The 16295-nt window shown below is 38.0% G+C and overlaps 1 protein-coding gene across 12 annotated transcripts in view; it reads right to left on the bottom strand.

The window, feature by feature from the left end:
• Nucleotides 1-16295, bottom strand: part of ncam1a (neural cell adhesion molecule 1a) — a 217988-nt gene that overhangs the window by 43082 nt on the left and 158611 nt on the right. For 6 of the 12 annotated variants that reach the window (XM_020598317.1, XM_020598311.1, XM_020598313.1 and 3 more), the window contains exons 9-12: nucleotides 12180-12209; nucleotides 6895-7045; nucleotides 1921-2105; nucleotides 1317-1413 (exon numbers count right to left, since the gene is read on the bottom strand). In XM_020598317.1, coding sequence (XP_020453973.1) covers nucleotides 1317-1413; nucleotides 1921-2105; nucleotides 6895-7045; nucleotides 12180-12209 — 463 coding nt within the window. The remainder of the gene's footprint in view (nucleotides 1-1316; nucleotides 1414-1920; nucleotides 2106-6894; nucleotides 7046-12179; nucleotides 12210-16295) is intronic. The other 6 variants (XM_020598312.1, XM_020598315.1, XM_020598320.1 and 3 more) reach the window with 1 other exon arrangement.

Raw genomic sequence — 16295 nt, 5'->3', positions numbered from 1 at the left:
GGTAACAGAATAAACTAATCACTAATCAATTTATTGACGTCTGCTGGCTGTCTAGAGCCAGACAGACAAGAACACCACTGAAGGTGATCACCGTCATGTAATGATTTTAAAAAAAAATTTTCATTGTCATTATTGTGGAAAATAAGCCGTGACCATACCAAAAATGTTCATTTGGTCCTTGATTTGTAAGGAGATGCATACTGATGAATTATGTAGCAAATGAGAAAGCAGACAGGTCACACCTCAAAGGGACTACACTATATTAAGCAGTGGCAGCAGAGCTTGTTACTACAATTAATTTGACCACACTGTATTGTATGTCGAGAAGGTCCTGAGTGACCTACTTCCTCTAATGTGGTCCAAAACAATTTGCATACCAAATGAAGCTAATACGAATCAGGACTTACTGTTTAGGACAGTTCCAGAGTGATTTGAATTTCTGTTCACTACCTGTGTAGTCTATGCTGCAGAGTGTCTCGTGGCTGTCTGCATAGTCGGACTTTATTTTCTATTTATATGCTGCCTTCAGGACAGCTTGAACACAGAGAGAATATTTTCCATTCGGCGATACACAGATGTATTTCAGATACTGTACAATGCTCTTTATCATCTCATCATCTCAAAGAAACTGTCATCATTCTGAAGTGGTTTTTAGAACATTCATTAGCAGAGATTTAAGATCTTCCTGCAGTTACCATAAATACAAGCAATACTGTCATGACTATATTAAAATAGTTCACTGTGCCACTCGCCACTGTGGGAAGATTGGGTGTTTTCTTTGACTGCAATCTTAGTTTACATGGATAAGTTAAGTCAGCAGTTTTAGTCTTGATGCTCACTCTGATCATCTTTAGGGTCAGAAAATTTGGTAAAAAATTTCAGAAGTAGAGGAAAAAACATTCTTTACCTCTTATATTGATTGTACTATAAAGTCCTGTTTACACTCCAATTAGTAAAACAACACTAAACAATGTATATTTTCACATATAATCCCTACACCGGCTTCTGACTGTCTTTAGAACTGACTTTAAATTTTATCAATAACATCTAATGGGTCTTGCTTCCCACTGGGGGCTAACCTTGTTCTTGGAACAACCATTGGTGGTGGGTGGCTGGGTCAATATCGGGTGGTATGACTTTGTAACAATCAAATAAAGAGGGTATTCATTTAAAACTGCTAAATTAAATGAATAAGAATCAACGTCTTATCATTTTGGGGGTTGTGAAGTCACAAAATTTCTGAAACTTTAAAGCATTTGCTGGAATTGGAAAAAAAAAAGAAGAAGAAAATACTGCAAATGATTTGGTTAACAAACCTGCTTGGATAAGAAGGAACTCTTTGGACTCAGTGCCAATTACGTTGGTTGCTGTGCAGTTGTAGCTCCCAAAGTCATTCTGAGAATCAGGGGTAATCTGAGAGTCAGAAGAAGAGGAAAAACTCAGACACAACTGTGGCAAGAGAATAAAAAAAATAATGCTATCAGGAAATATATAACATGTGTCATTATGATATAATTTTAGTTATTAGTTTAGTGTATTTTAGTAGTTGATCTTTGGTTGATTTGAGTGATTCATATGGGAGGTGATCATCATTACATGCCCAAAATAGCATACACTGCTTTTTAAATTAGCATTGCAGTAACATTGTTTTCTTTTAATTAACAATTACTCAATTACAAATGACAAGAGAGAAAAGGTCTATACTAAGCTTTGTTTAGTAACCAGCAGGTGAAATCCCACTAAAGTCAAACAAAAACTATGTATAACTGCTTCTAATGACTGATAAACACAAAATATCTGAAAGCTGACATGCTGTACCAAAGCTGCCATTTTCACAGTCTTAAAAAACTGCCTCCTTGTGTTTGATCAATTCATTACATTGTACTGCATGTCAATATAAAGACTGCAGGTGCAGCAGACCTCCAGGTAGCTAATGGTTGGCGTGTTGTATATTGTTATGCCGGTGGAGTTGGCGGTGGGCAGCTGGAGGCCATATCTGAACCAGACCACTGAGGCTCTGGGGTGAGCCTCCACCTCACAACTGATGTTGGCTGGGTTTCCCTCCCACGTGTACACTGTCACTTCACCCTGGATCTTTGGAGCATCTGCAGCGACAGTGAAGATGATAAGTATCACACCAGGTGCCTTGGGAACAGTTTACTATCACTCTGAAGCATTTACTCCTTCAGTCTGCTTTATTTGGATTTGGACAGACAAAAATAGGAAAACACCATCAAGATTAAGATAATTATTCATTCCGTTTAACCATTATTAAACCATGGGAGTTATAATCTCTAAGAGAGAATCAATTTGTTTTTAATCCTTTTGTATCTAACTACAAGACTTTCACAATCATGGAAAACAGATTACCTTCATGGTGACGTGGGGGAGCGTAAACTATGTAACATCTTGATTTTGATTGCAAAAAAAAAAAAAAAAACAGTCTGAAAACTGTCTTGGACAGTAAACAAACAAATAAGTTAAGATTTGACTTGTTGTGATGGACACAAGGTCTAATTATGTTCTAATAGGGCTTTTGTTTTTTTGTTAGCAGATTTCAAAAACTGTGAAACACACACACATTTTATATATATATATGTGTGTGTGTATAAACACAATATTAGCAAACCCATCACATCTTTGGATGAAAAATCAGTCAGCTGCAAAGACCACAATGAGTCTTGAATTACAGCAGCAAGGAATTGTGGGATAGCAATATTTCATTAATTCCGTGAAGCTCCTCTCCTCAGTATTTCTAGCAGCTTTTATCATTGCTACCACTGAGATATTTCATTTAGAAACCTTTGTAACCAAAAAAACATTTAAAGCACTCCTGAAGGCAGCTGAAGCACTCATGCCAATGCAGACAAAACCTGCAGCCTTACAGAGTGGTAAACAAATGCTATGTCTAATGGCTATATTTTTCACTTCTATAAATTTGAGTTAAGATCATTAATGGTATCCATTTAGGTTTTGAAGACAGCCTGTGCTGGTTTTATGTAACATTAAATTGTTGCTACTTGCCTATTTTACTTGTGACCAAAAGTAGGTGCAAAATGCTTCACTTCAGCAGTTACGAAAACTTTTGCGTCTCCCAAGGCTGAGTGTCATTACTGTACAGCAAGTCTAATAGGCTGACAATCATGAGTAAACAAGAGCATTCACTCAACACAATAGTGCAGTATATTGTTGGGCCCAGCTGCTATAGCTAATTCATTTTGGGTTTGACGAACAATAAATTATTCTACCTAGGTATTAAAATCTAAACATGACTATAGGCACCAATCACTGGTTCTCTGCTGTTTTAACCTTAAAATATACATATATCATGTTTGCATTTCAAACTGTTAATGTACTACATGCATAGAGATTATCACATAAAATGATTTGGAGTTGGCTAGTGTAAAAAAAAGTGTTGCACATGAGTGGGTCTATCTAACTGTACAGCCAGGAGGACTGAAATGAGTAAATAGGAAGTGACCTGCTCCCAGCTGAAACTACACTTTATTAGACATTTATGCAAAATAAAGCTTGACTGCTGACAAAATGGAGCTCAAACAGAGAAGACATTAACACTTTCATATCAGACACACTCAGCCCAGCTAATGGGCTCATGCTGAGCAGCAGATAGGAAGGTCCATGCACGTCTTCATTGTGTGAGTGGGCGAGTGGAAATAGAGGACAGAGTGAAAGCTGTGCTCAAGACAAAGCACCTTTTCTTATCAATAATTGCTTGGCAACAGTGAATCTGCTACTTGATTACTTACTGATTACTCTAGCTAACTGCAAGCCCTAAAACAACTCTATCAAGGCTGCATTGTGATTATATCTCTGAGCAAACTGCTGGCAGACTGAAAGCAGGGCGTATTAATCCAATTAAGTGTTCATTGGCTATATTCTTCTCTTTGTGTTTTATCAGCCTAGTATTCGATAGATTTCAGCATGAGCTCAAGTACCATTTGGCCTCCGATATGCACATCCAATCTTTTTAAGTATATGTTTTGAGCTTGATCAGGTACTGATGGAAAAAAAGTGTGCAAAAGCACTTCATGCTAACTCTTTGCACCTTAAAATATACAGTAGGCACATGATATCTCTATGTCTGTAGCGCTTTTTGATGGTACAGTAGGCTAGTATGTAAGTGTCAGCCCTGTGTGGTGACATATCGAGGGTGTACCCCGCCTCTCGTCCAGTGTCATCTGGGATTGGTTCCAGCTCCCTGCGAACCTCTTCAGGATAAGTGGCATAGATAATAGATGGATGAATGGAAAATATATAGTCCCTATCTGCCCATAATGTCAACTATCCATCAATAGCAGCATGGTCACATAAACGCACTAAGACTGGTCTGTAGAGGTAGGATTTGTGCTCAAAAGACAGAGTTATTCAAAGACTAAAAAGGCATTGTACACCTGAGGCAATATCAAATCTGAGATTTGTTTATGGCATCTTCTGTGTTCTGTGGTAACAAATCATACTGGCAGTACTGACACAGCAGACTGCGCTCTGTTATCTACCAATTATTCCCAGAAACAGAGGTGACTGCCAGGACAGCTGTTCCAATGGTCCTCCTTCTGTTTAAGAACTCTCTGATTTGAGCATGCTTTTTTAAAATGCCTCTATAAACTGCACAGTGAATCAGTCTTAACAGTGTGATGTCATTTTGTTGAATTTACCCCAAAACTTAACATATGATGGCAACAAGCCTGTTGCACTGTACTGTATGTGTTCAAACATAGCTTAGAGTAGCCTGAACAATGTGTGGTAATTTCACTCACTTCAACAATAGTTTTTCAGTTATCTCAGTTAAACTGTCTTGTAAGTACAGAGATGGGGCGAATATACATTTCGTTCATTTCTATGGGGGACTGCATTCACTGCAGGGGGGCTCCGGCAAAATAACGCAGCCCTGTGCGGCAAAAAAAATTGTATCTGGTTCAACTTCTGCCGCACTGGAGGGTGTTATCAGCTAGCAAAGGCGCTACGTTGACCAATCATGTACGGGGATGATCAGGAGATGGATATCCACGGGAAGAATATTTTTTATTTTTTTCCTTGTTTTTAACATGAGCATTCTCTGCTATTCAATGTTGAATTCGGGCCACATTTAACACACCATAATGACACGCCATGCATTATTTGTCAGTACTGGATGTTAAAGTGTGGATTTTATCGATTGATGCCTGCAAAAGGCACACTGGTGAATAAGTTGTCAGTGGTGATGTGGCGACCTGTGTGTCTGAATCCACTGCACAACTGACGAACAATGTTTTCCTTCAGATTCTTTCCTCCGATATGCACATCCAATCTTTTTAAGTATATGTTTTGAGCTTGATCAGGTACTGATGGAAAAAAAGTGTGCAAAAGCACTTCATGCTAACTCTTTGCACCTTAAAATATACAGTAGGCACATGATATCTCTATGTCTGTAGCGCTTTTTGATGGTACAGTAGGCTAGTATGTAAGTGTCAGCCCTGTGTGGTGACATATCGAGGGTGTACCCCGCCTCTCGTCCAGTGTCATCTGGGATTGGTTCCAGCTCCCTGCGAACCTCTTCAGGATAAGTGGCATAGATAATAGATGGATGAATGGAAAATATATAGTCCCTATCTGCCCATAATGTCAACTATCCATCAATAGCAGCATGGTCACATAAACGCACTAAGACTGGTCTGTAGAGGTAGGATTTGTGCTCAAAAGACAGAGTTATTCAAAGACTAAAAAGGCATTGTACACCTGAGGCAATATCAAATCTGAGATTTGTTTATGGCATCTTCTGTGTTCTGTGGTAACAAATCATACTGGCAGTACTGACACAGCAGACTGCGCTCTGTTATCTACCAATTATTCCCAGAAACAGAGGTGACTGCCAGGACAGCTGTTCCAATGGTCCTCCTTCTGTTTAAGAACTCTCTGATTTGAGCATGCTTTTTTAAAATGCCTCTATAAACTGCACAGTGAATCAGTCTTAACAGTGTGATGTCATTTTGTTGAATTTACCCCAAAACTTAACATATGATGGCAACAAGCCTGTTGCACTGTACTGTATGTGTTCAAACATAGCTTAGAGTAGCCTGAACAATGTGTGGTAATTTCACTCACTTCAACAATAGTTTTTCAGTTATCTCAGTTAAACTGTCTTGTAAGTACAGAGATGGGGCGAATATACATTTCGTTCATTTCTATGGGGGACTGCATTCACTGCAGGGGGGCTCCGGCAAAATAACGCAGCCCTGTGCGGCAAAAAAAATTGTATCTGGTTCAACTTCTGCCGCACTGGAGGGTGTTATCAGCTAGCAAAGGCGCTACGTTGACCAATCATGTACGGGGATGATCAGGAGATGGATATCCACGGGAAGAATATTTTTTATTTTTTTCCTTGTTTTTAACATGAGCATTCTCTGCTATTCAATGTTGAATTCGGGCCACATTTAACACACCATAATGACACGCCATGCATTTTTGTCAGTACTGGATGTTAAAGTGTGGATTTTATCGATTGATGCCAACACAGGTAGAAGACTATGTAGGATAAACATACAGACAGGAGCAGCTGTTGTAATCGCCACTAACAACAATGTAGGCCTGTTACAAAAGTCCTTAAGAATGAATTCTTTTGCATGGTGTTAATGTCCTGCCTAAGCACCGAAGTCCCTCTATTAATAGTTTTGTCTTCAATAAATAAAATAAATACACTTTTCAAAAAAACTTTGAGTGGATCAAAAAGTAAAAATATATTGACCAAATGTCAACAGGAAAAAAGAAAAAGCATTTCTGAATCCTTTGTGCTTATTTCATTAATTAATGAATTATAAACGTGCAAAATAAGCACGATGTGTGTTGACATCACTGATAAAACATTACAGCAAGTGCAGAAAGAGTTGGGTGACTTACAGCGGACTTCCAGGTACATGTGCTGGTTGTCCTGACCGATGGAGTTGCTGGCAGTGCAGAGATACTGGCCGGCGTAGGTGAACTGGATGTTTTTCAAGGTGAGAGAGGACACCCTTGCATGGCTGCGTACCACAATATTTCTATCAAGGCTCTAGAATGAAGAAACAGCAATTATCCTTACATTTATAGTCAGAAATTTCTGTAGGAACAAATGCATTTTAAGTAAACAAACAAAGGATGATTGGTGATGACTGGTATTATTCTTTTTTGTTTCTTTTTGTAAAGAATGATGCACAGACAGACTGGGGAAGTTGGAAGGTTTGGAAAGAAGAACTAACACATTGTTAATGTTGGTCCTTTTATGAGATTTGTTTATAGGAAAAGTACAGCAACAGAGCAGCCTTATCCTTTAGCACCAAGGTACGCACAGTACTTTTTAACTCAGAACAATACAAGTTCATCTTAAAATCATACAAAAAAATCCATTCTGCCTCTCGCACATATGCAAACAGCAACATAGTGGACATCACTGACACTAAATGGAAATCAGCAAGTACATGAAACCCTGCAAACTCCTGCAGTATGTTGATTACCTCCCCTACCATTTAGCAGTCTAGTTGCAGGTTTACAGACAGTCTAATTGCAGCTGGAACACTGTAATTGCAGTTGGGACAAGCGGCTTGTTAAACCTTGTTTTCATTTAGAAGATCGTCTTTATTGCTCTGCCTACTTTACTGAACCTGTGGCTATGCAGGGTCACTGAGGATGTGCTCTGCCTCATTCAGAGCAAGCTGTCACATCAGGTGTGCAGCTGACATCAGAGTTCACCTCCTCACTTAAGTGATTAACCATGTGCTGCAACCTGGCTGCATTTTACCAAACACAAGTAACAAGGCAAAAGAACTGAGTGGTTGGTTTTCTTCTCCTTTGTTCTGGATTGTTTATCAATATATTTGATCATTTTCACATGGCCTCCCCCGGGTTACACATTCTGATTTATTATTACATGATTTCTGTCTTCAAATCACACTGCAGTAGGTAGTAAGTGAAAAAGATGTCAATAATGAAGAAGAGCCATGTAGCAGGCCCTATAGAAACTCTGGTTGTTAAAAACACTGTAACAGCTTTTCTTCCCTCTGGGCAACACACAGTTCATTCCACCATGGGATATACATCTTCCTCCTAGTTGCCACGGTTTTCTATTAATATTTCAGGCATTTCAGGCACTTCAGCGTTTATATTTTATAAATAATTGAATATTTGCTGTATTAGTATTATGGAATGAATTGTTATCCTTTACAGAGCAGGATGATGCAGATATGGCAGAAATATTTCTGCAGTTTAACTGAACACTGAGGGAGTGTCCTGTAACATTTTGAAAGGGCAGCATTAATCTTGTCTTACTGCAATGACACAGGAAGGAGCTGTGCTGGGTACATCGCTGAAATGTAAACAGGGATGAGGTTAACGGAGAATAATGGTTTAATGATATTACAGAGGCAGAAGTGAACAGGCAGACCTTTGGACAAAATGTATTCATTAATTCAAATGAATTATTTTGATTATACAACAGTGATTTGTCACCAAATTCATTATAACTGTAGACTTGTAATGGAAAGCAAGGACATGATTTTTCACAGTTTCCTCTGTTTGTGTAGTCACTGCTTCTTTTCTCTGTAGAACAGAATTGACACTGCGTTCCATAACCTGACAACACATGTTTTGCATGTCATATATTCTCTATTACAACTGATGTATGGGAGAAACTGCACTGTTGAATTTGCCCCAGCTACATCTGTCAGTGATGGAGTGAACAAACCCAATTCATTATACCTAAGTGCTGCTTTTATACTGTCAGAGCATTTAAATGAAAGTTGATACAAGAGGAATTTTTCTCAATAATCAAGGTGAAGAGAGGGTTTTGTTTCTTCTCATAACTTACAGCTATGCTAACTCCATAAAAAAATAAGATTTTTGTAAATAAAATGTTCACATCAGTTTCCTAATAGTAATTAAAAGGAAGACATTTTAGATTTTTGTGACTGTGGTTTGATGACAGGTTACCATTTTCGTTTGCTATGTTAGCTAGCATTTCCAAACTGCCACGAAACACAAAGTAGAGCTGTGGCAGATGGGATTGTCTGTCGTTTTGTAGATATGTGATCAAAAACCAAAGATGTTTTGATCTGAACATGGTGTCAGAAAAGCCAGGGGGATCAGGAACATGAATATCTGTACCAAAAGGCATGGAAAGCATGGCCATGTTTTACTCCATAGCAGTGCAGTAACTCTCCCCATAATCTCCTCACAATCCGTAGCACGATCAGCAGCCAATGAAAATTCTTGCATTTAGCAACACCTCCTAAGCAGTGCAAAAATGTTGGAACATGTTTCTAAAGTGGGAGCAAAAGCAGATCCTATTACCAAAGGTACGTGTGATAGTATGTTTTGTTTTACTCCTGCAGTGGAAAAGAACAATTAGACTGATGAAAGCAAAGCGATGTGTCCTTTAATAGAGCTTAGGCTGATAAGCTAAGCCAACAATATCCTAAAATGGCCTCTCTATCTAGAATAAAGCTCATGATTAACTGGTGCCTAATTTGGGGGCTGGATCGTCAAGCAGGCACATAAAAAATACACTTCAGAGAGGACCTGAAGGCCATGCTGAATCTGTACCTTCTCCAAAAATTAAACATTCTGCTAAAATTTATAGTCCATTTGAGTGGTCCTTGTCCAATAGTTGAGCCAAGGATTCTAATGTTTGGGGCACCCTGGTGGCACAAGGCACTGACATTGAATACACAATGAAATGTCCTCAGTTTGAGTCCATTCTGGAGCCACTGTTGGATTAAAAAGAAAATAAAAACCACCAGGCAGCTGTTGTCTATGTACTTATTAGCATTATTATTATAACATTACCCTCCGTAATGTTAAAGTGAGACAGGTTTAATTACATATTTCATCACAGTTTACACAATAGGTTATGATGCCCCACTTCCGTTAATAATAGACTGGTCAACAGAGTACTATGGTATTTACCAGTTGTCTATATTTGCCTGTGCCTTTAAGTAGCATTTGGTCTGTTTTAGGTATTATATCTACAGTATGATCATGATAAACACAAAAATAAAAATTACATAGAACATACAACACAGTCATCTGATCTTTCCTGATTTAACAAAGACTGCCTGAATGCTGTATTCAGCACTGCTCACTTTACTGGCATTGAGCAGACAGGTTACTATAATCAGAGCCTGATTTGGTTTAAGTGTCAGGCTGCTTTTTGAAGTGCATTTTTCAATGAAATAAAGACACATTGTGAAGACCTGACAGTTCTCTTTAGCATATTATTACTGTTCAGATTACATTTATCATCATTACTAATCATATAATTTCTACTTGTTAGGAGTCTGTGATTTATGCCTTTCACAGAGCTGAGTTCAGCCAGCGTCCAGTGCAAGCAGGGCCAAACTATCATCAGTGTATATGATTTGCTTGATCAGTGCTGTGCTATTAGAAATGCATTTATCAACGGTCAATTTTCTGTGAAGGGCCACATCAAAATATATAATATATATCTTCACAGATGCACAGAACCATTAACTGATAATATCTTCAGGCACAGAAAATATGACTGGTCATAATAATGTATATCACGAAAGAACTTAGTTTTGTGGTATTGCTGTCATCAAGACTTTTATCAACACACCGAGACACAATATTATAGCTTTTTCTCACAATTTTTATTTATTTTTTTATCATCTCATTCTAAATGCCCTCACCCTGTAAAAACAAGCAGCTTTAGAGAAACTAGTAGGCAGAAGAGCATGGGAACAGTCAAGAAATATTATACACTATAAACAAACACCTTTCTCTACTGGCAACCATTTGACTAAGAGAAATGTTAAACTACAGCTAAGAGCTACACTAGACTTCTACTAATAGTAGTTGGTTGTCTACAACAGCAAACTACAGAGAAAACGGCATTAGAAAATAATATTTGCAGTAATTAATACAGTATATCCAAATTGAAAGTTTTATTTTTAACAATATTTTATAGTCCATATTGTCAAGTAATGAATACACTTAATTATAAGTTTAAAAAATGTATCAAAGCCGAGTGTACTCTAAGTTACAAACTCACAAAACAACTAAAGTACTAATTCAGTCACAAAACCATGTTGTACATTATTGAAATGATTGAAAGCAGATGAAAATATGTTTTTTGAAGAACACAAATTGTCATTGGTCATTTTCACATTGAAGCTTGATCAGGTAAATTAGTTTCATTGTGTTGCAGTGAGTGAAGTTAGCTTGTTATATTGTACAATATTGTGTCAGTTCTGTGTAATGGCAGTGGGGGTTTTTTCTTGGAGGGCCAAGAGTTTGCATGTTTTCTTTCAGTCACACACTTCATGCAGAAAAGTGTTTATGAAATAAAACTTTAAACTGCTTATTATTTCCCATGGCAGGCCTTTGGCAGCTTGATTCCTGCTAGTGTTCTAAAAGATACAACTAAATTGTGCTCCTCTGCGATATCTGTATCTCAAAGGAGCACAGGGTTGGACACAGAAGTCTCAGAGAGATATCTCTAAATATAAACAAAGAAAACCCAAACTATCCACTTTGCTAGATGCCACTAGAGGCAAGTGAGAAAGTCAGATTTTTTTTTTGTCTTCTGAGGGAATTGACCCATTAGGACTATTTTATAAATGAGGCCCCAGGTGATCTGAGTCAGCTGTTATAGTGTGTGGCTGAAATGCAGACATGCAGACTCCTGGGTCATGACAGCAAGCTACACCATTTAAAACCACTTTGTTCAGATTTAGTTTAGCTCAGTGAGTTAGAGATGGCTCACTGCAGAGCAGACAGTGTTTTCTACTGTATGTGAGGTCATAAAGCTGCTGGCCTACCAACAAACCAGTGCAGGAATTTTTTTGAACGAGCAGACCATGCAGGAAATAACAGCATGCTATATATGGCCCAAAAATGGAAAATCTACTTTGAAATAATGTGACTGTCTTTGCATTTCAAGATGGAATTTGTTGGCAAAAATAAACGGGGACAAGTAAATAGGGCAAATCTAAATGTGTACTGGAACTAAATAGATTAAATTTACTGTAGCACATGTCTAATGGTCTACATATTTAGTGAATAACGAAATGTAGTACACATTAAATGTAGGCTAAATGAGAACACTTCTGCTCTGCAATAAAAATGGGTGGTCTGCTGTATAGGGCTGTTAAAATTAGAGGCTACAAGGCTACAGTATTTAGTAGCCATACCTCATATTTGTCTGGTCGTGTCCAAGAAGCCTAGAGAAGACAAACATAGAGGAAGCAAAGACAAATGGCGACACAGTGGAGCAAAGTAAGCTTTTATAAAGGACCCACACAGAATGAGCATAGACTGGACTTACCAGCCAGAGATGTGCACTGATTTCAGCTACAAAAACATTTCCACTACATTGCTGCCACTTATTTCCCTGCCTTCCATGTAGATTTTGATCTACATTCCTTTTCAAATGGTAGGGAAATCAACTTGTAGTAACTTTGAAATTGCTGCTGAGAAAGGTAATCCATCATGGCGAATTCTGATTTGGTATAGTTGTTAAAATAGCCTAGAGCGCAATGATAACATAACTGATAAGTTATGCAGACAAACAGGTGCTTTAGACAGCAAGCTGTTGTTGCCACTCCATCGTTACACCCTGTAAAAGCGGCAGCACACATGTTGCTTGAAGTTAGCAGCAGCAAGGAGAAGCAGTGCTGCAACTGCTCTCTACTGCTCTGGATACGCATGCCTCTGTGTTGCTGCCGGTGGAGTTTGGTTTTTTTCAGCTTGCCACTGCAGCTTACTGTGTGACCATAGCAAGTACAGACAGCAAGGGTAAAGGTACAGCAGCTGATTTTACAGGTATATGAATTAAAGACAGATCAATGAAGAGAAACATTATCTTCTGCACTGGTCTGAACTAGCTTGCAAAACATGATCTATCAATGATGTTATATATTTTAAATAACAATCCACTGCATTCAGCTGCATAATGAGGACAGTCCACAGCGATAGGCTGCAGTGTAAAGGCTGGTAGGCTCAGAGGTAGCAGGGAGCCCTCTTCACAAAACACCCCTTTGTTACTAGGCAGTGGCTGCAGCAGTAAATTCTCACTGTCTGAAAGCTCCTTAATACTTATCGTGATAGATTATTCATTGTCAAGTCTGTGCATTGATTTTCAAACCCTCATAAAGTAACCTGAAACCAGCGCTTGCCTGAAAGGTACAGTAGGATAATGCATCTAACAGCCTGAACACAACATCAGGCTTTAGTAAGTACAGCAGCACTGTATACACGATTTATAGTGAAAGGCATTAAACATGCCCACAGACACTGAATTACTTTGATGTTGAATAAGTCTGCAGGATTTCTCTACTAACCTGTATTTATTACAATTAGAATGAATTCTGTCATACATAAATTATGCTGAAAAACAATATTACAATCGGACATCATTAAGTTCAAAGTATTGCTAAAATGAAACAGAGTGACTGTTAATGTGAGGTCAGGATTTCCGACTTGGCATTTCAACTGCAGTCAGGGAATTTACAAAATGCCAAACTACAGCAAATTTTCCTAAAGCATCACGGGGTCTTCTCAGGTGGTTGTTAATTAATGTACTGTAATAAGACAGAGCAGCACTGAAGGGCACTGAAACTAATTATGAGAGAACCATTACCTGGTATCTGGAGATGTTTTTCTAATCAGCATCTTTCTCATCACAGCATTCTGTGTTTGGATTAACTCTTTCATTTATGTACATAACAGTGGTGTGAAAACTTATTTGGCTAATAACAAGTACATTTAGTACACGTGTAGTAATTCTAATATCACAGTAAAGAAAAACAATATGTCTGGTATGAGTGTGCAACAAAACTACAACTCCCCGTTCAAGAGATAATACTATGATGCCATCCACCTACACTTTCTACAAGACCACAATATTAAAAAGAAGCAGCCGTACGTCATTATGATTATGTCCGTGCTCTTGTATTCTGGTCGGGTATGATGTAGAACAAGAATATGAATGAATAACAGAGCCTGGCAAACAGAAAACAGACCAATGATGAATGACAAGCTGATGAAAATTAGATCAAAATTAAATCTAAATTGATCCGACAGTGATCGATAGGAAAGACAGGAATGATGACAGCCTATGAATAAAAGAAGGTATTGGTGGCAACTGTGCGTTTCAATGGCAGAGTCCCATCTTGCAGGTAAACTCAAATACTAGCACTTCGCACTGATTTTATTACATGACAGTATTTAAGCCTGTAGTGCTTGAACAAAAGTCACGAGGTCATTCAAACATAAAGAGCATATTTAATCTACTCAAATACTAGCACTTCGCACTGATTCTATTACATGACAGTATTTAAGTCTATAGTGCTTGAAGAAAAGTCACGAGGTCATTCAAACACAAAGAGCATATTTAATCCATTTGGTGTATCTAAAATACCTCTAGCATACTATCGGCACTCTATTGTTATTCTTCTGTGAAACGCTTCCAGTGGCATTTTTATTTTCTTTTGGCTTGAAACCATGGAGGACAAAAGCCACCAGAGATACTTGTTGCATGCATTTCAACTTTTGGCACATTGGCCAGGTTCACAAGGCTGTACGGCACCGCCAGGTACAAGTAGTATCTCCTCATGTTCAAAATCCAGGATTTCATCCACGCATGCTCATAGTGCACATTCCAGCTTTTTCTTAATTTCAATTCTTATGACACATTTCATAGAAACTAAAGTGCTCCAATGACTAATTCAGCTTGTTGTTGAAATATACTTAGATATTTTATTGTTGCCTTAAAACAATTCATCTGAGATGTTTTGCTAAAGTCGATTTAGATACTGTATATCACTCCATTCTCTAGGATTTTAACAGTTTAAGAATGCTCCCTTGACTGGGCTGCGCTGAAGGCAGAAAAAAAAATAAGAAACAATTCATGATACTGGAAAGATTCTCTACTGAATTTATGGAGTCTCTTCAGGGCCTCCGATAAAGTCTTGTTTACTGAAACATCAAATAAATAAAAGTGTAAGCTAAGATCAGATTATTGAGTATTAATAAATGATTAACAACCACTGCTACTCTTTGCTTCCACAGAATCTAGTGGACATCTTCATAACTGGTTATTGGCACATAGAACAAAATTGGTGTTGTTTGTTCCAAATCTTATTTTTCTTTGCCCCGGACCTCCATTGTTGTCTATTTATACGAGCCACAGCGTTGCACTGGATGCCCTACGCCTTCAATACAATGAATACTATTTATTTTTAGTCAGTCCCACATACATTCTCCTGCAGTTGCAAATAATAAGATAGATATTTGGTGTCCTACTGAAATAATTTCTAATAAATATATTTTAGTATTTAGTTTAGTTGAGTTTTTTTTTTATGACACAATGAGAAAGAGGGCCCCAGGTCAGACAGTGCACCAACAATACATGCCTGCATCATTTGTAACACATTTTGGATCAACATTGTTATATAGATTTTTTATTATACAAGAGAATGTGTGGTTGAGCACAAAACCAAAACTAGATTTTCTCTGTATTCCATGCTTATTATATCAAAAACACAAAGCTCTCCCAGCAACACCCAGGTAGAGGCTTTACAGAGATTTAATGCACTGCTGAATGCTGAAATGTGCTACTGCAATAAACAACTGCTATATTGGGCATGGCAGGTAGTGTTTAAAATGCAGCACATACTGAACCATTTTCAAGCTAAATTAACCTATAACAATTTATATAAAAAAAGCTCTATTATACGTATTATGTTTTTGTCTCCTTGTGACCCACTAACACATTTTCTGAGGTTCAGTACCCATCCATAACCCAGGTAATGGGAACCTCTGCTCCATGATTATCAGAAGTAGTATGAAGATATATTTTTGCAGGACCTAATCCAAGCTGAAGTACTAACCGATGTATTAAATGTTCCTCCTGAATCTACAAAACCACACCAAGACAGAAGGCAGCAAGGTAATTACTGTATCCTACTAGTGTTTACTGCATCCAAAGGAGAAAATTACACCTGTGAAGTGACTAATCCATCTACTGCTCACATGATACATTTTATCAGAATAGACCATTAAAATGAAATTTTTCAAAATTATTCAAGTTTAATGAGCTGATAAGAGCATAATAACAGACTTGGGATAAGATTCTGTCTTCAGGGTGACAACTGCCACCACACCACCACTGTAAAGGAGAAACTGCACAAGGACCATATTCCCTGCTCACATGCTATTCACAGCTCACATGAGTAGCTTTTTACTGTGTTCTACAGCCAAAGCTTTAATCCAGTGTTATCTCTACCTCTCCTGAAGGACATGAAGAG

This window comes from Monopterus albus, unplaced genomic scaffold (genome assembly GCF_001952655.1).
Source record: "Monopterus albus unplaced genomic scaffold, M_albus_1.0 scaffold38.1, whole genome shotgun sequence".
In the NCBI taxonomy this organism is placed as follows: Eukaryota; Metazoa; Chordata; class Actinopteri; order Synbranchiformes; family Synbranchidae; genus Monopterus; species Monopterus albus.
This window is presented reverse-complemented; position numbering and strand designations above follow the sequence as displayed.